Raw genomic sequence first — 23,623 nt, 5'->3', positions numbered from 1 at the left:
TGGTGCTTTGTCCCTCCCACCAGCTGTCTCTCCCTCCTGCCTATACACAAGGAATTATGGACTGGTAGTTCTTGAGAGAGCATATCACATATGGAAACACAAAACTGTATCTCAAAACAAGCCCTAGTTTAACTGCACAAACACACTTTCTCTGTTCTAGGGAAGAGGCTGTTGGGCCAGCAACTCACTGTTCAAAATGTTGCTTGTTTTTCTCTAACACTGCCTCTGGTTGACTCCATGAGATACAGACAGGAAAATACATTTCCATAAATATCCTTAAGCATGATCTACAATTTAGTCTCAAGGCTGGGCTGTCCCCCTGCCCCCAGATGTATGGGCCCTGGTAAAGTGTACCCCCACCCATATACAACTGGTGCCAAGACATTAATCAAATAATGTGTTGATACTACTATTTTACCCCTTTGCTTTTGCTTTTCTTTGATATAGAAACTATTTTTATTCCAGGATAAATCAAAATTGGACTTGAAATAACCAGGAGCTACTCACAAAATACAGAATACAGGGTGGTATCCCCAATCCTGCATATGTCCTTCAGGGTTTGAGCTATAAGCTATAGTGTTTTCAGCTGTAGTTCCTCTGATGGTATTGCATCAAAGTATAAAGTAATTTAAAAATGCATTACAGTTAAATAACTACATGTCATGTGCCTAATGTGAATATCAACAAAATATTGGGATAATTAATGTAAGACAATACATGAATAAACATGATTGCAAACATCTTAGGGTGCTAGAAAACCAGGGATTTCTTTTACTAGTGACACTGAAGACATTTTTGTTGTTGTTGTTATTTGTCCAGCAGCCTTTAACTGAAGCTGATTAGTTAGGAAATATTTTGGAGGAATTTGGTTTGGTCAAACAGCACTGAAAGCCTTCAGATAGATCTTGCAAGGATACATGGTTAGTTAGTGGAACACAGCCTAACCACTACATATTTATGAAGAATCAATCCTTTAGAAAACACTGATTTATTTTACTGATTTATTATATTTTTATCCCACTTCTCAGGGGGAAAGTGTCTCCCAAAGTGGCTCATATCAATTAAATTCAATATGCAGTTTTGGTGGCAGGTACTGTGCATAAATGAAAATGAGGCTCAGGCCTTGCTCTCAGGCTTAGAAATTAAATGGAAAAAAACTCAAGGGGAAAGGATTGGTAGCATATGGTAGAGGAGGAAGATCAGTCTGACAGTGCCAGAACAAAGTAGTGAGTTGTTAATACACATTTACATCCAGTTGGGAGTAAGCTGATCTTACATCCAGTTGGGAGTAAGCTGACAGTTGACCACATCCATTGCTGGGGTGGATGTGGTCAACTGTACAGCAACTCTTAGTCTTCTCACCAATGGACTTTCCCCCTCACTAACAAAGATATAGAGAAACATGAATAGCCCAGACCATCTCTATGTTTTATGTCAATATAGGCTGAGCTGATTTTTAAACATCTCAAAGAAGGCCATACTGTCATAGTTCCTAGCATGGTTGAAAATGACTCCTGGTGCTTTATGAGGCAAATGTGTTCACGATATGTCATACAGTCAATTGTAAATATTCCAAGGGAAACATGCATCTGCAAACCCACAATGAATATGCCTGGATGAGCATGTTCAGCTGCAACTTCCAGCTGTCTGCCCACTCCATATTTGCAGATGTCTGTCATTTTCTTCAAATATCACACTGTTTACCACATGGATATGTTCAAAATACATTTGTTATGTGAATGTGCGATCCAATAGGGGAAGAAACTAAAGACTCAAGTTAGTGGAATAAATGCCACATTGAGTATCTTGGAGGGTATATCTATCATCATTTTTATGTGGTATTTACTGGGTTTCCTTTCTCCTGCAATCTCAGTAATGTGAAGCAATCTTATAAGTGCTGTGATGCTTGGTGAGAATGAAATTCACCATCACCTGCCACAGGAGGCCATAATGAGTTATTTTGCTACTACGTATTGGAACAGAAGACTGCCTCATCACCACATAGCTGCAAGAAAAAGCTACTGCATTGTCAAGAACAATGGGCTGGCTTTCTCTAGCCATCAAGCTAGGCCCAGAAAGCATGTATGATATAACCACCTGTGAACAGTTATCTCGCTGTAACTCCCAGTCCCTGGTGCTCAAGGTTAGACAGTGATAACAGCTTGGATTGGTGCGAAAACTCTGCCCCTTCTGGGGTGGGGTGAGAGGCTTGGAGTCCAGGCCTAAGATTGTCTGGGGGAAATCTGCCCAGGGTTTCCAAGGCTGGGCAATAAAAGTCTGGGCAAAGGTGTGATGGTCTCCCTTCTTCCCAGCTGTATTCTGCCGTGTTAGGCTGCTGGCAAGGATCCTGTCCCGGGAGGCCCTTACTTCAGTAATGTATAGGTGGCCAGCGCTTTATTGTTTTGCATAGTTGTACTGTCTTGAAGGTTCTCTGAATGTCATACTTTATGTAATCTTTTATTCTACTTTTCCCCTCCACCCTTAACTTTTCCCTTTTAATAAACCTTTATTCAACCTTAGAGTGGGGAGTGCTTCCTTCTGGGTAAACCTTGGTGCTAAGTCCAGTGCCGGCTGGCCAGCAAGGGTGGCTAGTGGGTTATCATTTGGGGACAGAGACCTGAGTTGGTCTGGCCTACCTTGCAGGGAGGTTGGTATTAGTTCCAGCCTTCCTTCACACATATCATGGTCAACTATCACTGCCTAACATTTCAACTGCCAACTAGCTTCGAACCTCTCATCTCCATTCCGCTGTGGAGATAGCTGTGGTATCCATACTCAAAAAGCTAAAATGTACTTAAGAGCAACCAACATCAGTGGGAAATAAAGTGTGCTTGGTTTTAATCCTTATGTAGCAAAATGCTTCCAGAAATTTTCACTGTTTCCATACATAACACCTAGATGGAAATGTCATTAGATTACAGACTAGTCTGTAAAACTAGGCATAGGGCAAACAACAGCTAAAGCCCTTGAAGTAACAAGCAACTTTCATTACAATGAAGATGTGACAGTTGTTCCCAGGTCTAATTTAAATACATTCCATACATGTACCCATTAACTCAACACATTCATAGCATAACAGATAGTATAGTTCAATATTTTGCAGAAAATCACATTTCAAGTGGCACCTTACTGATCCTGTTTTAGACAGGAAAGCCAAAAGAAAGTGTTTGTGACAGCAGTGAAGTACACTTCATATTCAATCTTTCATGCCTCATAGCTCTAATTTTATGGTATGTCAGCACTGTGATGTTAAAAAACTGCCTGTTAAACAGAACTGAGACATTTAACTACTTTCCACATTTCTGCAAATTATTCAACAGCATTCCACAAACTTTATTTTCTTTAAATGTTAATTGCACACTTAAAGGTTAGTTAAGTAAAGATATCGAACCACAGTGCCCTTTCTTGCATACCAAAACATAACCTTTCTTTCTTATCTCAAAACATCTCATTAAGTCACTCAGGTCTTGGACACATTTAGGTTTAATAATGGAGAATCTATCATAATGTACACAGATTGGATCCTTGTCAAATTCAAGCAAATACTGCATAGACAAAGCTATTGCCAATATACTCCCAATTAGAATATCTAACCATTTTGCGTCTAGGACAGTTTGTTATACTTACTGGCATCGTAGGTACCATAGGAAGCTAATTTACACCAGGTCAGACTAGTAATACATCTAGCCCACTACTGTCAGCTCTGACTGGCAGCAGCTCTTGAGGATCTCAGGCAGGAGATCTTCCCATCATCTACTACCTGGTCCTTTTAGCTGAAGAAGCCAGGTATAGGACCTTGACCTTCCAATTCCAAAGCATGTGCTCTACCTCTGAGCTATGACAGCCCCCCTAACACTATGTCTAAGGAAAAATAAAGCAACAGAAAAAGGAATCAGCTAACCAGAACTCCAGCTGATGAATCAACTTTTTATTTTTGCTCAGGCTTCTTCTATGTACCCATATTGTAAATATATTACATATATCACTTTTAGTAATAACCATCAATCTTATAAATGTAGATGACTGTACCAAATATCAAAATATTTGTACCAAGTACCAAATATGTGTGTGCATGCACCCCAAACACACACTTAAATGTGAGGGAGGAAGAGGGATTTTGCAGCTGTGTTTCTTATTCACAATTCAGAATGGGGGGGGGGGAGCTGCTCCCATTTACTTATTTAAGTATTTTCCATCCCACTCTCCAGCCTCCAAGGCTGATACAGATTACATAGGGTCAATAAGAACAAAAAAAAGAACAAAAAACCTATTTTTTTTTTTAAGTGGTGATTGTGACAGTTCACTTCTTCCTCTCCTGATCAAAAAGTAATGGTTGTAATAGCCTCTGTGAAGGGAGGAGGGAACCATAACCAGTTTGCAGCTTCTCCCTTGAAGTATCTACTAAACTAACATGACAAAAGGGAGATACGCAGTGATACACTTTTGAGTGCCTTCACAATCAATCTGTATAGCCACAGCCAGACTCTAAATAGGAGTTTTATTACATTAGTTCAAGTATTTTTTATTTATTTTTTGGCTATGAACAAACAAAAGGAGAAAACAAAATTTAACAGATTTTATCAGTTCCTAAGTTCCTTTAGGGCGCAATTCTATGCACATTTAGAAAGAAAAATGTCCTACAACTCCTAGCTGGCTAAGGAATGCTGGGAGCTGTAGGACTTTTTTCTGTCTAAACATGCATAGGACTGCACCCTAAAAACACAAACTGTTGCAATCAATTTTTCTCCTATATTCCACTGTTACCTAATATCATCTCCATTGTTACATTTTCTTGTAACAAATCCATACTGTTCTGTGGAACTCCTCATTTAGAGACTTACCAAAGTTACAGTCTGAACATGTTCTGGAAGCTCTGCAGAATTTTTGTTTTCCTTTGATTTGAATCTAAACTGACTTCTAATGACTAGGGTTATGCAAGTGTAATGTAACTTATAATAAAGACACTTGCATTTTAGTATTTTAATCATTATTTATTGAGGAATAATTATTTAATTGCATATCTGATTTTTGTGTTAGTTGCCATGAGCCCTTGTTGAGATAAATTTGAAATCTAAGCATCTGTATTCATTTATTTAAATTTGAAGTCTGGGGTAGGATTTTGTCACTGTTACATTGTATATTGTCATGTCTTTTTAGATGTAAATTATTTAAAAATATGGCAAAAGTCTAGTCACTTATGTCAATATTACTGTTTAATCTTAATGTTACACTGAAATCAACAGCTAAACTGTCATATTTTATTCATGTTTTTATCAGGGATAATTTCAATGCACAACCACGATCTTCAACAACATGTTGCAATAGGGAGTGTTCCTGTTTGGGTTCCAGCCAGTCTGATATGCCTTCTTCCAGGATACTCTATTCCATTCCCCCCGCTCCGCACGTCAGCCAGCCCCTGAGTATGCTCAGTTCTTATTGGGCTGTTCTTTGGATTGCCCCTTAGTTTTCCCCCCAAGTTTTTTTCCCCCTACTTCTGCAAGCCTGCTGCTACCCCCTGCCCCCTCTCTGTGTGGATGGTGTTTTTGGCTAAATAAGGATCAGCACTTGGAAAATGAGCTTTGCTATTATTACATAGGACAAGGACATTCAAACCACAAAGAAAGTAGAAATGTGTTCTCACTTAAAGTGAGACACTGACCACACGATCAAAATAAGTCACAATAGCTTATTTAAATCGCACCTCGGGCACAATTTCCATAATCACCATCCTGGCATGGCTTGTCATGTCATCTGAGCCCAGGTGACATGGCTTTTGGAGGGGGAAACAACCCTCCAATAGCTCTACTACAACCCACAGGTTATTGGAGGGTTGTTTCCCCCTCCAAGGTAGCTTATTTTGATTGGGCAAATCGGTTCATTGTATAAAAGAAAAAGAAACAAAAAATGACAGGTGCTTGGTATTGTAACACACAAACCTATCCACTGCTGATATCATTAGTTCTGTTCTCTCACAGTAATAACTTTTAGCACCAAAACAATATAGACTTTAAAAAGCTTCAGTCAGGCGCAAACAGATAACTCTCAAAAATGCTACAGTCCAGGAGCATCCTGCTTCTTCCATCTATTAAATGAACTATTAAACAAATTCCAAAATGTGTCAACCTGGAATTAAGGTAAATCTGCTCCTACTCCATAGTAACTATCTCAATAGCCTTCTAGTTATATAGATGGTGTTCAGTTGTATAAATAAGGAGTGAAGGATTTATTTGTGCTTTTTTGGTGTGTATTTTGTACACAACACAGATTCAACAGAGCTCTACAAAAATGTAGAAACACTGGAAGCTCTCTTATATAGAGTCAGAAGAACATTGGTCCATCTAATTCAGTATTTTATCCACTGGAAGCAGCTTTCCAAGACTTCAGGAAGGAGAATTTCCTAGCTCTAACTGGAGATGCCAAAGACTGAACCATGGAATTCCTTCATGTAAATCACATGCTCTACCACTAAGCTATGGCCTGGCATAGCTTGAGGTAAAGAGACATAGATGGGTTCTCTATTTTCAGATGTTATGACATTTTTTAAAGGTTCTCTATTGCATATTGGTATACACATAATATTTTTCACATTAATCTTTTTATAAGAGTATAATGATTGAGTTACCATATTAATATTCCTTGTTGACAACCTTTTGGAACAGAACTAACAATACAGCTAGAGTATAGCATGGAAATAAGGGCATCTATTAAGTTAAAACCCATCATTTATTTGTTTAAATAATCCCCACTGCTAGGAATCTCAAATCCAGGAGCTGTTTCTTGGTAAACATGCTAGGAATTGCACTTTTAAAACTCAGACTTTTGACCTAAATTAGACTATGCTAATTTCTGATGAAATACACAAGGCTAAAGGCTGTGTTAATTCACTTTAGACATTTTTAAGTTAAATATTCCAGGACTTTGTTAAGCAGACACCAGTTTTAAATTTTTGCTATGCTGCAAAATGCCCAGACTTCAGATACCAATTCATTATATAGTTCAGTTTTTAAAATTATATTTAACATGCACACAATGAAAGAAACTGTTGCCAGAAGAAAATGTAAGGTTAACTGAAAATTAATTATCTCCTAATTCTGAAAGGAAACCTTTGTTTATTATTTTATTTATTTCCTGCCTTTTGACACATAGCACCCAAGATGACAAATTACAACAAACACAAAATAACATCAGTACATAACAATATAAAAGTGGAAGAATAGATAAAAACCAATCAAGCACCAAAATGCAAAAAGCCAGCAGTCAGTTACAACATGCAGTATAAAAGACAAATCCACTTGATAGACCAAAGACCTGTCTAAATAAAAAGCATTTGCTTGGCAATGAAAGGACAAGAAAGAGAGGACTAAGTGAGCCTCCTTAGTAAGGGAATTCCAGAGCTAAAGTGCAGCTCCTCAAAACACCCTCTTGCATCCCTACCAAACACAGTTCAGAAATGGCAATAGTGAGAAAAGGACCTCTCTGAATGCTCTCAAGATTCAGGCAGGCTTGTACAGGAGAAGATGGTCCTTTAGGTTGGTATTAAGCCACTTAGGTATTTATAGGTCAAAACTGGCACTTTGAATTGTGCCCATAAATAAACTGGTAGTCAATGAAGCTGTTATAACACAGGAATAATATGTTCCTTCTAACTGGCCGTGGCCAACAGTCTGGCTGCAGCTCTCTGAACCAGCTGAAGTTTTCGAATATCATTCCAAAGCAGCTCCATATGACAATGCAACTAAGGCATGTGTTACCACAGATCAGACACATCTGGGAATGGGTGCAGTCTGTTCATTGTTTATTATATTTCTATACCACCCAATAGCCGAATCTGTTGGTGCACCAGCCACGGATGTACAAATGTACTCCTAGCCATTGCTGAGATGAAGTTATCCAGGCACAGGGTTGGATCCAGTAGAAACCCCATACTAGATATCTGGGTCTCCAAGGGAAATGTAACCCCATCAAAAACAGGTTGAATCCTTAATTTCCAATCTGCCTTGCTACTGACCAGGAGCACCAATTCAACAGCTTCCTTAAACTGAGATGCAAAGAGACAGAGATACATGTCACTTGCATATTGATAACACTGAACTCCAAAACCCTGATCAATCTTGCCCAGAAGTTTCATGTAGGTATTGAATAGCATTGGGGACAATATGGAAGCCTCTCAGAATCCCCCAGCACCTTTAAAATCCCTCCAAGAAGGACTGCAACCACTGTAAAACAGTGCCCACCAGCCAGCCAAGCAATTGAAAAAATACCATGGTTGATAGTACTGAAAGCTGTTGAGAGGTCCAGCAGAAACAACAGCAAGACATTCCCCCAGTCTAGTTTCTGCTGCAGACTGAGGCTGTTTTTGTCCCATAACCAGGTTTGAAGCCAAACCGAAATAGATCTAGAAAATGTGAAATAGATCTAGAAAAACTGGCATCATCCAAGAACACCTGAAGCTGAGATGCCACCACATGCTCAAGCACCTTGTCCAAAAATAACTGAAGACAGTGGAATTCTGGAAGAACTTCTTTTAAAATAAAGGTCTTACCTCTGCCTCCTTCAAGCTTGATGCAGTAACAATCCCATACCCAGTTCCACTCATGCAGCTTTTATAAGCCAGGAAGGGCAAGGATCGAGTACAAACACATTATGCGTCACTTGCCCAAGAATTATAATAATAAGTACAGTAAAAAATAACTTTTATACTATTCTTGATCACTGCTACTTTATGTTCCTTCAATTGGTTTTTTTTATTGGTTGATTGCATTTATATCCCGCCTTTTTTTCCTCTTGCAAGGAACCCAAGGCGGCTTACATTATCCTCCTTCGCTCCATTTTATCCTCACAACAACAACCTTGTGAGGTAGGTTGAGCTGAGAGTCTGTGACTGGCCCAAAGTCACCCAGTAAGCTTCCATGGCCGAGTGGGGACTAGAACCCAGATCTCCCAGCTCCCAGTCCAACACTCTCACCACTATACCACGCTGGCTGTCTTTTCAGTGCTTTACACTTTAAGATTATTGAAGAGGTAAGCATAAAAGAAAAACACTTTACTCTGAAAGTGCAATCCCCTATTGCCACTTGAAATGTGAGGTCCTCGAGCGCATATATATATATATATATATATATACACACACACACACACACACACACACACACACACATATATATATATATATATATACACACACACACATCTGTTGCTTTATCTCTACCCAACAGATTTTCAGTATCGTCTTTGTAATGAAGTGTTGGACCTTGCCACAAAAAGTCTAGTACATATGTTATTCTATAAATATTATAAGTGGCCTGAAGCTTTCCCAAGAGGGTGAAGAAAAACCTAGATAAATCAAATAATATTTGAAATGAGCAAAGAGGAAAACATAGTGGCTCAAAAGCAGAATGTATCTAGCTCATAGTGCTAAACTGAAGGCATACAAGCAGCCCAGTTTCAGAATTGATGTTCCTGGAGTGGGTATATGATCTCTCTGCCACATAGCAGGCCAACAGGTCTTCCAAAAAAAGCTTTCCAGAGAGTGAAATTTTGCTTCAAAGAGATGCCATACTAACTTACCTGAATCAATGCTTCACTCAGTTTTTCTTCATCTACTTCTAAAATAATATTTTTTATTTCCTCATAAGGCATGCGGAAAGATCCCAGGAAAATAGCTGAAAGGAAACACCACCATAATTTGAGACTATAGTCAAATGTAGATTGCATGTGTTTATATTATTACATTAAAAGTTTCATAGATCAGTATACATTATACCCAAAAACATTCATTGAATTGAATATTTCAGTGATGTCTTTTATGTAATAAAATTATAGAATGAAATGTTCTAAGTACCATCTATAACAGTCCTCAGAACCTCAGACCAGGGGGCCAAATTTGGCACTCCGGGAGCCCCAGTCCAGAGCTCTGGGATTCCCCAGAAGGCCACAGCCACTTCCTCTGGCCACCACCCCCTTTTCCCCAACCACCGGCTTGTGGTTTCCCAACTTTGTGCAGTTTTTGCCCATTCTAAAAGGTTGGAAAGCTTAGTTACTGGCAGTAGGAGCTTTAAGCTAAAATATGCTAGTACTTTTGGTTTTTTTACCCTATCCTTGGAATGCAGCCCCTGAGAGCTTCTGAAAGACGGTCTGTACCCCTGGTCTATATTAATGTAGACATTCTTTAGCATCTTAAACAGCATTATAGAAGTCTGAGGATATTCTGATGTGTTACAGCCATGGTTTTAGAAAAAAATATTATAAATCCACTTATGTCAAATTAAATTCTAGGATAGTTTTATGCAATGCCTTTGAGGAATGTAGGTGAAATGGCTTCAAATGAGCTGTGATTTCTTGTATTAAACAGAACCAAGGCCCAAATTCAATTCAAACTCTGTTTTATATGAAGTCGTTCTTAAGAAAATGTAGTAACAAGAACTGAGTTATGGGCCTTTATGATCAACAATACATGACTCAGATCCCTCAAAAAAAAAATCCAATCTGATGTGAATGATATTTTAGGACATATTTTACTTGCCTAGTGGTTTCTGAGCTATTTATTTATTTATTTATTTATTTATTTATTGCATTTATACCCCGCCTTTCTCCCTCTCGCAAGGAACTCAAGGCGGCTTACATTATCCTCCTCCTCACCTTTTATAAGAAACCCTTCTGGATTAAACCAAAGGTGTACTTACTCCAGCATCCTGTTTTCCACAGTGGCTAGCCAGATGCTTCCAAGAAGCTCACAAAAAGGGTATGAAAGCAATAGTCCTCCCCAGGCAACTAATATTAAGATGCATATGGCTACTGAACCAGAAGAGTGCATTTAGCTATCATGGCAAACAGTCACTGTAACTACACTGAACCTCCAGGTTCAGAGGCACTATGTTTTATTCTTATGTCTGTGAATAAATTTTACAAAACTAAATTTCTAAAATGCAGTCAAAAACACACAGAATGTGCAAGCAGTTTCTACACATGGAAGGAGCATGTTGGTTGTGATTACCACTGAGATGTATGGTTACTACAGAGAGCTGTGCTACTGAGGCTATAACTTCAACAATATATGTTAGAAGTCCAAACAACCATTATTCCAACTTAATGCTCATGTAGTTTTGATATGTCCATGAAATTGTTATGTCCCCCAACTAGTTTAGTTATCAAAGTTGAGAGGACAGTTCTAATATTTCCATTCTTGGACTGCCTAAAGAAAAGAAAAAATGAACACAGGTCCTGATGAGATAGAAACCATCTCTGTGGCACTACAAATGACTGCCATATCTCCTACATATTAGCTCTGTTGTATTTTCAGTATGGGAAGCTGTGAACATGTCCATGCTCAATAACGCAGGCATCAAACACTTACCTCTGCTTAATTTGTACCAGGTAAGTGCAAAACACTCAAGTTTGACATAACCATGAATCGGGTCTCTCCCTTGTTCCATTATGGAACCAGAGTATTCTTGGAAGTAATTTCAACTACTACCAAAGTCCAGAGTCACAGGCTCCCCAAGACAATATTAACACCTATAGCTCTTGCCTCAAGCTATGGAGTCCAAGGAGGTACTGCTAGTAATGACAATGCCATCAAGACAGCTTCCATACCAAGACATTTCACTATGTATGTTTACCGCAAAATACCAAATTACTGACAATAGAAAAGCCTGAAAATTTGATCTTAGATAAGCATTATGTAAAGTGAAACAACATATTACATACACAAATTCTGTGCTGTCTTCCCATCCAACAGTCTTAACTCTTTAACTCTCTTCTTAGGCATAGCTATCTTCTTTTCTTCAGTATCCTCAACTGCCTTTTTAACTGCAAAACAAACAGGACATTTATGAGTATGTACATATTTAACAGAAGCAACATTTCTACTCCTGGGTTATGCTTAAACCTTTAGAACGTTTGATGTTACGTGCTTAATACTTTTTATCATTACATAAACAAGGATCCAAGAAATCATGTATGTGTATGGTGGAAAACAGGATAACACACACAGTAACATTTTAGCTTTGCTTTGGAATCAAAAAGAAGTTCATGCTAAAACAAGGCCGCTGTTGGATAATGAACTATTTCAAATCAAATCGAACAGATGCTATTTGAGGGTGATGCGTAGCTGTACTACCCTTTCCCATCTACTGGTTGCCTCTGAGGCAGCAAATGGGTTAACTTACCACAATTTTTACCTTCAGCACATTAGAGCCTCCTACTGGTTGCAACTACACAATACTGATCTCTATTTTATTTATTCTATGAACACACTCGTTAATTTAAAACACAGCCAAGGGAAATGAAAAGAGGTTCAGGTGTTGGGAAAGGTAGAGTTAAACGCTTAACAAAACAAATCAAAAAGAGGATCTAAATTAAACCTGTTGGTGAGCAACCAAGATTTTGTTTTCCATTAATACTGTGATCTATTTTGTGAGCAATAACGTATTTGTTTATCAAAGCTGGGGAGGAAAAGCTGATGCAACATGCTGTAAGAGATTGTTTTGCATTGTACTCTTATGTTATGTACTACATTTGCAGCTGAGAGGTAGCTATATCCTTGCATTGCCTACACCTGTACTCTAATGTATCCCCCTGAAAGAATAGTTTTGTTATGACACCTGCTTCATGCCCACACAAGTAACAATGACATTAGCCAAAGTAAACCAGAAATTTAGAGAAAAATTAAACACAGCCAATTGTTCTGGTGACATGGAAAACCCAAAAGGTAGCTGTAATGGTTCAGAGACTTAATTAAGTAAAATTTCACTATTAGCCTATCCCAAAATTTGGAAACACATGGGTTTTGAAAATTAACAGCTGTGAAATACCTAACGTACTCTCACACCTGATCATTAACTCAATTACTGAACACCATTAAGCATTACCTCTGCATGATTTAACTGTTCTAATGTTAGGACAAAGGAAAATATTGTACACCAGTGGTGACAAGATATAGTAGAGAGCAAGGTACTTTAATTGTTAACCAGAATAAGTATTTTCAGAAGGTACACCTCACCCCTACTCAAGAGGCTGCACCCTGTCAGAATTGCCTGTCATGTTGTACAGCAACTCAAGATACAGGAGCATCCAGTCACCCCAATTCTACCTAGGTTGTCAGATTCTTAGAAAATAGTATCACACATTTACAATTACTAAGATCACTACACTCTGTCATGCCAATAAAAGGCTTAATTTCCAAACGACTTCTGTTACAGCAAGGAAACTCAAGAGAGACTGTTGATGCACAGGAAAGCCTATGAGGTGTATCATCCAGGTCACCATTACTGACTGAGATTTGCTTCCACACATGTAGTCACCTCCAGATGTAGATTTTCTGCCCTGCCAATTGATATATGTTTTGGCAGAGGTGTTGCCTGTATGAAATCACATATCCCTGCTGAATTCTCATTCCACAAGTCAAACAGTGCTAGTTTGATTATTAGAAGTCCAAGCTAATTGATACATCTCCCTTCCTCCTTCTCAAACTATGATCCCTATGACATCAACTCCAGACAACACACACCTGACCAAAGAGACTGTCATCTACTTTTATGAGGACGGGATTGGATCCCTCAGGGGTATCACCTGCAAAGACCACCTTGGGTCAAACAACACCTTCCTAACCTAAGCTGATGAATGAACAAGCCAATGTTTTGATCCCCCTACACTGACTGCTCTGGTTCCACTAGGGAGAGAACAGCGGTTTAATTTCACAGGATATATTTGTAAAGCTAAACCTTCAGCTGTGGTAGATGAGGCAGAAGTAGTCACAGGGAACGACATTCAGGAAATTTATAAGAACTGCTATTAGCAACTGCTTTCCTAACATGGAAATAAGCCTCCAAATCAGACAGTTGTACTAGACAGGGAGATGAGTGATTTTGTCAAACATCTGCTAACATTTAACACAAGATGGCTTGATATTATCTGGATGGCAGCCCCGGTTATCCTGGACTATCTTTGTCACACTGTGAACTGCTAAATACTTCTTGAACTAACACTGCCACTAATAGAGTCTTGTGCAGGGTTAAACAACAGCTATGAACAGTGCCTATCCATTACCATAAACAAAAGTCTTATTATTCCACCGTTTCAACAAGAAGCAAAATTTCAGATTCAGCTGGCTTGTAGGCTTGCTTTGCCTATTTAATAGTAAATGATCCTGAGAATCAAGAGAACATCTGCACTAAGTGGAGGTTTTAGTGCACTTTACTCTGCATTTTTATGTAATTATATTAATTAAGGCTAAACCAAAATGGGAGGGTGCATTTTGGTGAATGTTTTCTCTTGTGAAATGTGCCTCCCTTTCAGAGATCTCTCAGTGGGACCTTTATTGCTTTTGTATTTCTTTCCAGAAAGTATTTCCCACCTCCTGAGATACTATCAGGCAACCAACCCTATAGTGAATCTCTTCACAGCCCCAGTCAGCTGCAACTTTGGTGCCATTTTCAGTTTGAAAAATAACCCTTCCTCCTAGTTACACTGACATTGTTACCGAGGGCAAAACAGGTTAACACAAAGCAGGAAAATGCAATATTAAGGAAGCACTGCCTTCAATCTCAATTGGCTTCATTTGCTCTCAGTGACATTATCACATAGCCAACCTAATAGATTACATAATGGCATCACTATTACTAGGAAGAGGAATTGTTAGTTTTCAAAGAAAATATGTTACTGAAATTGCAACCAGATGAGGAGAGAACCAGGAAAAAATATAAAGAATAAGCGGAGGACGAAATAATTTGGAAATATTGCAAGAAATGTTTTGGCCTCCAAACCCCTTTTCCATGCCACAAATGCAAGGACTGTACACTCTTTTACAGCTTCTAAGATGTGATTAATATACTTATTCTGGGAAAGCACACTGGGAAAAGTCCCTAATACTCCTGTACTATATAATACAGGCTACTATGAATGATAGAAGAGGAGTTAATAAAGCAGGGATTCTTTGCATTTATCACTAAAACCAAGGTCCAATCCATTCATACAATTATGGTGGAGAATTGGAAATCTCTCCCTAAAGTCAAAACGCTAAAAGTAATACAAGACCATAATCATTGTTCAAGTATTAGTAAAGTTCTTTAGTGTGTTTTTCAATTTTAGAGGACTAATATATGTTGCTAAAATTTGCCTGCCCTGAACTTTCAGGTACAGAGCTTGCTAGAAATCAAAACTCATCCATCCATATTCCAGTACCACAAACCCATTTCCCTTGGTGGTTATGACTCCCACCCCCAAATGTAGGAAGAATGATGTAAAAGGGAGTAAATACCCTAGAAAAGAGTGAGTGTGTCTGCGCTTGTAACAAAACAAAATGTATTATGGAGTTCCTGTTGCAACCTCAATAGGTATGTAAAGGAAGTTTATACTACATGTGGCAAGCTGCACTGAATACTTTATGATGAAATCATAGTGCAACTGCAGAAAAGAAGACAGAGTATATAACAGGAGGACAGCACAGCACCATTTAAATGTCCTCATGATGATTATCATATTTGAAACTTGTTCTAAAGTTATAAAGCACAGGATTTAACACATGAGCATATTACCTTCTGAGAACGTCTCAGCCGTAACATTTTACCCACACTTAATTAAGAAGTGGCAAACACTATTCTGAAGCATTTGTAGTATATGCAGAAAATGAAAAGAAAAATAGATAGCATTTTAATTCTTGGTTTTCAAAAATAAGGGAGTAGAAAGGTATTTTTTAACAATTATTAGTCTTTTAATATTATTCAATGCTGCAGTTAAGTGGTTGCCCTCTCCCCCATTAGGTTGCCAGGATACAAAGTCATTCATGCTCTTTGACAATCATATTCTTTTTCAGGATGATATACAATTAAGAGTTACGATATTATTCTTCTACACCATTTAATACCTAAGCTATGTCATTATTATCCTCTTCCCCCAAACGGTATAGAAGTGATGTTTTAAACTGAACTATTTCAGTAACTGTTAAAACCTAACACAAGTGGGGTCAATAGTTACAGATCTATTTTATACAACTAATAAAGTTCGCAAAATCAATATGACCCCCTGCCTGTTTTGTACAAGGTTATGAAGGGCTGCACTGCAACCAAATCCCCAAGTAAGGAATTGTTCATGACAGAATTCCTCCTGGGTCATACCAGAATGGAGCTCTGCCTTCTTTTGCTTAGAGCTCAGTTCTGACTCTTTTTAGGTAACTTAAAGGAAAGAAAAGTTCTGTTCCTAAATGGGGGGGGAAGAAGGCATCCCCTGTGAAAAGCCTTGACTCTGAAGTGATACAGTGGAAGGGAACCCAAATGCACACACTCCACAATAGAAGAGCCTGCTTTCAAAGTCTTTTAGGGAAGGTATAGATACCATTGTTCATCATTCGAAATTGCTTTTCTCCAGGTGCTTTATTTCTCCCATCCAGCTAAAACATGTCTTCCTCAAATTCAGTGCTAACAAAATACCTCTGAAATCTAGCATCATTTACAGAATATTTTGTTGAAGGTGAGTTTCTAAAGCTACGTGTCATTAAAAGGCTGCTATGGGTAGATAATTTAAATGCAATTAATCACTTCAGAAATTGTGAAGTGGCAAGTATTGATCCCACTTCAGCTGAAACCTTGAACGGGTGAGCTGAAAAAGGTGAGATTTGACAAGTAACAGAAGACTACACAAAAGACAGAAGCAAGAATGTTCTATGTGATCACTGAAGCAAGACAATTAGACTGACCACAACAACTGATGTGAGTGCATGGCCTTGCCTCAGAAACATTTGTTGCTACACAGTTAAGAAGAGATTGACATAGGCAGTTAAGTTTCAACAGCACTGAGAGACTAATCCCTGCTTGCATATATATTTACATTTCCCTTTTCTTTATTTTTCTTCACACACACACACACACACACACACCATCCCAAAGTGAACATACCTAAAACCTCTGATCAAGTAAAACAATGTTAAGTTAGAAATTGGAGGCATGATGTAATTTAAAAGAAAGTGTGACAACTGTTGCTTGAAAGTTTTCTACCTTGGGGGGGGGGGGTAAAATCCTGCAACCATATTGTTTGGAATACATCCAGTAACTGAAAATGACTTTTCTTAACAATTCACATGTGGTAACCCCATTAGGAAAGATGTGGACACTATTTAAATTAGGCTTAGCTTTATTTATTATATTCTTTAATATACATTTCAATACTTATAACCATATTCACGCATAGCCACAACCAGCATGCCACTTTCTCTATGGGGAATGTATCATCAGTACTCCTTTCCACATGATAGGAAATGCTTCCAGAGCTGACTAAAATGCTCTAGCCTCATCATCACACTCCATGCTCTTTCCTGGGTTTACTAGTTGAAAAACCATTATCATTGTTCATTTTTACTTTCACTCAAAAGGAAGCTGCAGTGGCATACCCAGTATTATTTCCTATAATTTGCTGCCAGGATCACCATGAAAATAGCACACCTAGATGTTAAAAAGCAATAGGGGGAAAAAATATCAGATAACTGGTCTACCAATAGCTACTAACCAAAATGGCCTGAGCATTGTTAAACTTCTAACTACAAGAAGCTAGAATTAAGAACATTCTAGAAGTTGCTTGGAATTTCTTTAATATTACAACCAGGTCTTTCTCAGAGGAAGTTATATTAGGAAGTTGATCAGCTCAGTTTTGGTGGCAGCCACCCACTAAGTTGCTCAACAATAATTAGCAACACATTCAACACTGCTCCAAAGATGAACAATGGCAAGCGGGGGGGGGGGGGGGAGAGAAGCTGTTGACAGCATTATCTACATTCCCCTACCTGCTGAAAGCTATATGATACAGGATGAATCTGGAATACTTTTTCATCCCAGATTTTCAAAGCACCTGCTCGCCACACCCATTTTCCCATCTAAGTCAACAGATGTGTGATCTAACCGCATACATATGATGCCACCTGGAAGGGAAGCAAATTGCACATTTATCAGCTCCTGCAGTGAAAATAAAGTGTCTCCGCTGCATTCCAATCCTCCCTGTAATGATAAAAGCCAACAATCCTGCAAGTACCCCACCCCACCCCTACAAAAGAAGGATTCATTTTCAGACTGTGATATTAACGTAAATCAAAAGTTACTGTATCAAAGCCTGCCAGATACAAAAGCTCCATTAAAAGTAAGAAGAATTGATGTAATCTTACATTTGTTTGTCAGTACTGAACAAACAAGAACAAAAATTTGTTTGTTTTGTACTAAGAACAAAATCAAAAGCATGCCAGATTACCTTGCTTCATCAGCCAACCTGATGAAGTGAACTTTAGATTATTCATGTATACCTGAACAAAGCACAACACATATTATTACAAACTGTTGCTTGAAACTTTAAAAAAATGAGCTTAAACAAACTGAACCCAGGAAAATAGTGCTGCTTATTTTTCATCAGTTAGAAGTTAACCTAATATGAGGAAATACCACTTCTTTGATTTAAAGATATTAAATGTTAAAGTAAGGCTCTCAGTTTAACAGAAAAAGAAAAGACACATCCCTGTGTAAAAACAGAAAGCAGACACAGATATATCCCTTGTTTTTTTATTACCGCTTACTTTATAACCATTTTTATTAAACTGCAATCATGAGTTATAAAGTCTAGAAATCAAAGGTGCCTTTCTCCATTAGCAATTTTGCACAATTAGTAAGGTTCACAATTAGTAAAATGCAAGCTTAAATCTCCCATTTTTTAAATTTTGTTTATTAAAAATAACAAAAGGTTAAGCTGCTGAGACTTAATCCTTTTTAACCAGCACAAACCTTAAGGCCACTCATCTCACAGGTTTCTGTAAATTATTCATTAATTAACTTCACAAGCAAGAGGAACCAGCTTCTTTTGACCGGTTTTCAGGTTGTTGCAAAACATAAACTACAACCATATCAAACACAACTCTCAGTCCAAAGAGCTACTTATTGCAGTGATATAACATCTTCAGCCAGAAGCATTCTGCTTAGAATGTGTATGAATAATTCTACTTTATCCTCAATTTTTAAAATTATCATAGAATCATAGGGTTGGAAGGGGCCCGCAAGACCATCGAGTCCAACCCCCTGCTCAGTGCAGGAAGCCTGATTCCTAGGTGGTCTCCCATCCAAGTACTAACCAGGGCTGACCCTCCTTAGCTTCCAAGATCAGACGAGATCAGGCGCATTCAGCCCTTTGCTTGTGTTCATAGTACTAGAACACCTGTAAATAGTCTTAATCATTTTAATTAAATACACAAACTTTACCTGGGATAAACATGAAAAGAAGGGAAGAAATAAGTATCTCACATAGTTCAGCTATTTATCTGAAACTTCAAAGCAATTACTTTTGCCACAAATATTTCAGATCCTTCATCTTATTTTTGTACACTACTTGTTGACAATGAAAAGACGACAGACTTTAGGATGAAAAAAGGAGTTAGTAAGGACCACCACTCCATCTTTACAGAAGACACATAGGCATTTATCGACAGAGAGGACATTAATGTCAGAGATTCTTCTGGCTGATGTTATGGCCACCAAGAATAAAAGCTTGAAAGACAGCAGAGAAATACTGTTTTCAGGAGCTCTAAGGGTGGCTTCTGAAGTACTGAAATTATGAAGATCCCAGGAAGGGAAACTCTGTTGAACTGGAGGTGACTTTGAAAAAGCTCCTTGCAGGAACTGTTTAAGAAAAGGATGAGAGTCCGTGGACCTATCTGGGTTTTTCTGACAAAAGAGTAGATAGCGTGGAAGCCTGATGCTTGAGCATATTAGGCTTGAGTCCCATAGCCATAAAAGGTAAAAGGTAAAGGTGTCCCCAACCAGTCGTGTCTGACTCTAGGGTGCGGTGCTCATCCCCGTTTCTAAGCCGAAGAGCCAGCGCTGTCCGAAGACGCTTCCGTGGTCATGTGGCCGGCATGACTGAACACCGAGGTGCACGGAACGCTGTTACCTTTCCCGCCAAGGTGGTACCTATTTATCTACTTGCAATTTCTTGCTTTCGAACTGCTAGGTTGGCAGAAGCTGGGACTGAAGACGGGAGCTCACTCCGTCACGCAGCACTCGGGTCTCGAACTGCTGACCTGCCGACCTTCCAGTCTGCAGTTCAGCGTCTTAACCACTAAGCCACCGCGGTCCCCGTCTTGCAAAAATGGTAAAAGGTCTGAGATTCTGGCTTTCTGAGCCAAAATCTTTTTCCTAGTATACCAAGTGGAGAATATCTTCCATGTACTCTGGTAAATTCTGTGAGTAGGCAGTCTCAAATAGTCTTGATTACCACAGTAGAGAGGACTGCTTTGGCAAAATGGTTCCTTTCAATCTCCAGACATGTAACTGAAGCCACACAGGGTTTGGGTGAAGGAGATGGCCTTGAGATAACAAGTCACCCCACAGACGGAGGGGCCAAGAAGGAACCACTGCCAGATTGATCAGATTGGGAACCCAGAGTCTCCGTAGCCAAAAGGGAGCCCCTAGAATGAGTCTCGCCTTTGCTTCCTTCATCTTCCACAGAACGCTGGAGAGAAGAGGGAGCAGTAGAAAAGCTTACAGAAGCCTGGTCGGCCATGGAGAAGACAAGGCGTCCATCATCTCTACTGCTGGAGATGCTGACCTGGTGACTGGCTTCTGACACAAACAGCTCCACCTGGACTCTCCTGAAACAGTATACTATCTCTTCGAAGACTTCTGAGTGAAGCATCCATTCTCCTTGGTTTAGCCATCCCCTGCTTGCCCAGTTGGCCTGAGTAGTCTCTCCATCACTTAGGTATTCCACAGAAAGAGATTCTAGGTGATGTTCCGCCCAGAGAAGGAGGGAGTCCACCTCCACCTGGAAGCCTGGAGCCTTGGTTCCTCCCTGATGGTCAATGTTTTCTTTGGCTGTGACATTGTCCATCCGGATGAGGCCCAATCTGAGAGGAAGTATTTGCATGAAGTGCTGAACTGCTAGCCTGGCCACCCAGAGTTCTAGTAGGTGGATAGGAAGCTACAACTCACCCGAGCACCAGGTTCTTTGAACCATACTCTCCTTCCACAGAGCTTCCCAACCAGAAAGGCATCTGATGTAATCACTGTTTTGGGGTATCCAGGAGCGGGACCCCCTCTCCAAACAGCACAGAGCCACCAGTGGAAGGAAGCTCGAACAGTCCCAGACAGATGAATGTTCAAGTGACGTCTTGAAGCTATGACATTTTGGAAAGGAGGTAGGGCCCATTGTAAGCGACGAAAATGAAGTCTTGTCCAAGGAGTTACCTAGAATGTTAACACCATGAGGCCCAGAACCTTCGTTAGAAGCAATAGGTTGGCTGCCTTCTTGAAGCAATCAATTTGATTGCAGCTTGAATTTTGGAGATCCTCTCTGGTGATAGAGCTGTGATTCCTGTGAGAAGGGAGCAGATTATTCTTTTGATTGTTAACCAGAAAACCAAAATCCTTGAGGCATGCCAGGATGACCTACAGGTCAACCACTGCCTGATACTGAGAGGCTGAATGGATGAGAAAATTGTTGATGCAAGGGTATATTGCGATCCTTTGCATGCGAAGATGTGTCACCAAACTGATCATGATCTTTGTAAATATCCTGGGACACGAAGCTAGGCCAAAAGGCATGGCTCTGTATTGAAAAGGGGACCCCTTGAAGACAAAACTGAGGTAATGCCAATGGTTGAGGAAGATACAAACACAGAGATAGGTTTCTCTGAGGTCCACTGAAGTCATGAAGTCTCCAAGGCAAAGAGCTTATTTGATGGACAGAAGAGTCTCCATCCTGAACCTGCAGTAATGGATGAAGTGACTAAGAAACTTGAGATTCAATACAGCTCTTAAGGACCCATCTTTCTTTGAGACTTTAAAGAAATGAGAATAGAGCCCTAATCCACTCTCTTCTAGAGGCACTGATTCCACCACTACAATATCTAGTAGCTGTTGGATGGCCAATTTCACCATCTCCCTCTTGGCTGGATTTGCTGAAGCTGCCGCCCAAATAGACAGGGATGCTGCTTCATGGGCCTTCTTCAAGCCAGTATCCAGCTTGCCCTGAACTGTTTACTTGAGCATCCATATCTTTCAGGTGAAGAGCACGATTCACCAGAGCCGCCACCAGCACATCAATAAGTGGGACTTTAATTTGAACAATAATAGGCTGCTCTAAAACATAATGTTTGTTAGCAATAATGGTGGATTTCTTGTGCTGCAAAGGAAAATCCAACTCACCTCTAATCACTTTTGGGATAAAAGTAGACAACTCCACCATTTTGGTCTTGGGCCAATGATCAGGACAGACAACTGCAACCCTAGAAGTAGAGGGCTGATAAGCTTCCTCTGAAGGAATCAAATCTAAGGCTGCCATAGATTTACTTAACAGGGGAAGATAATGGGAGTCCTGAAATACACAACAGGACTCAGGCTCCTCGAGGTTGGACTCACCACTCCACATCTCATCATTCAGGACAATTAAGTCCACTTCATTCTCATCTGGGTTAGGAGAGTCCAGATTTGGGTTGGTTTGATGTTTTCTTTTTAACTTCCCCCTAGGCACATCATGAAGATCTGGAGATATATGAATTCTGTCTCAAGCTGGAGCTAAAGAAGCCTGTGGAGACTGCTGTGATGTTCGGTGAGAACCAGAGGGCTGCACAACATTTCTAGATGTAGCAGACATAGAAAGGATTAAAAGATGATAATGAACCTAGGCATCCTTATCCAGGTCAGCTAAGAAAGCCTCCTTCAAACGCTGTAGCAGAGAAGGTGGAATTTCCATAGAAACCGATTCCCCCAGATTGCTGCCTAACTGTAGGGGATTGACAGAGTTTTGGTGGGAAAAAGCAATGGGCCTGGAGGATGATGCCCTTGTTCCCACAGGGTGGTCTGTGAACCCCTGGAACTCCTCCAGGGAAGATTGCATCAAAAACAGATTGCCCAAATTCCCAGTCATGTGTGCCTCTCCATCATCTTCATCTGCCCTAAGGCTCCTTCTGGCCAACCGCCTGGGAGACAACGTAGCAAAAACTGGGCTTCTGTATAAGCCCAGGCTCCCCCCTCCTTGTCCTCCTCTTCCTCCTCCCAGACTCCCAACTCCAGACCACCCAGGACTATGTCGTTGTGGGCACTCAATCTTGCGTTGAGCCCTGCTGTGGAAAACTGTCCCAAAGATGGAGAAAAGGGTGCTCTGGATGTGACAGAAAGGCTTGCTTTTTCATAAGGTGTAGATGGACAAGCTGTTTCAGCGCGAACAGGAGGAAGGTCAATAACGGCCACCATTATCGCCTTTCTGTCACTGATGGAGGCTGCAGAGGCAGCTTGTGAAGAGCCCAAGGAGACTGCCAGGCGAGGTGTATGAGGAGACTTGCAGGCAGAAACAGACTTTCCCTTTGCTTTCCCCATAGCAAGTGGCAGAGCCAGAGGCACAAGAGGAAAAGGCTGGCTAAACTGGGGTGGGAGTCAGGAGAATGCAGAGAGGCAAATCCACGACCACTTCAGTGAGGCAAAACCGCAGAACTGAGCTTCAAAGGCGGAACTTAACTGGAACAGTGATTTTGCCTCTGACCACTAGATGGCACATAAGTCACCTGATGTACTGTTAGATGCACAAGAGAAAAGGACTGAGCCATAGCAGTAAAGACAGATACAGCCTACATAAAACAAATAAAGCAAGCAAGCTACTGTGATCA

General features: G+C 39.9%; 1 protein-coding gene across 20 annotated transcripts in view; it reads right to left on the bottom strand.

The window, feature by feature from the left end:
- The window catches only part of DIAPH2 (diaphanous related formin 2), a 503,126-nt gene that overhangs the window by 348,094 nt on the left and 131,409 nt on the right, over window positions 1-23,623 (bottom strand). For all 20 annotated transcript variants that reach the window (XR_014784817.1, XR_014784816.1, XR_014784813.1 and 17 more), the window contains 2 exons: window positions 11,707-11,808; window positions 9,568-9,662 (listed from right to left, as the gene is read on the bottom strand). Coding sequence is in view for 10 of the 20 variants with exons in the window: in XM_084813816.1 (XP_084669942.1) it covers window positions 9,568-9,662; window positions 11,707-11,808 (197 nt within the window). In the remaining 10 variants the exon portion in view is untranslated. The remainder of the gene's footprint in view (window positions 1-9,567; window positions 9,663-11,706; window positions 11,809-23,623) is intronic.

Source organism: Heloderma suspectum, chromosome 9 (genome assembly GCF_057233095.1).
Source record: "Heloderma suspectum isolate Gila_16-S chromosome 9, 16-S_ref, whole genome shotgun sequence".
Taxonomy (NCBI): Eukaryota; Metazoa; Chordata; class Lepidosauria; order Squamata; family Helodermatidae; genus Heloderma; species Heloderma suspectum.
This window is presented reverse-complemented; position numbering and strand designations above follow the sequence as displayed.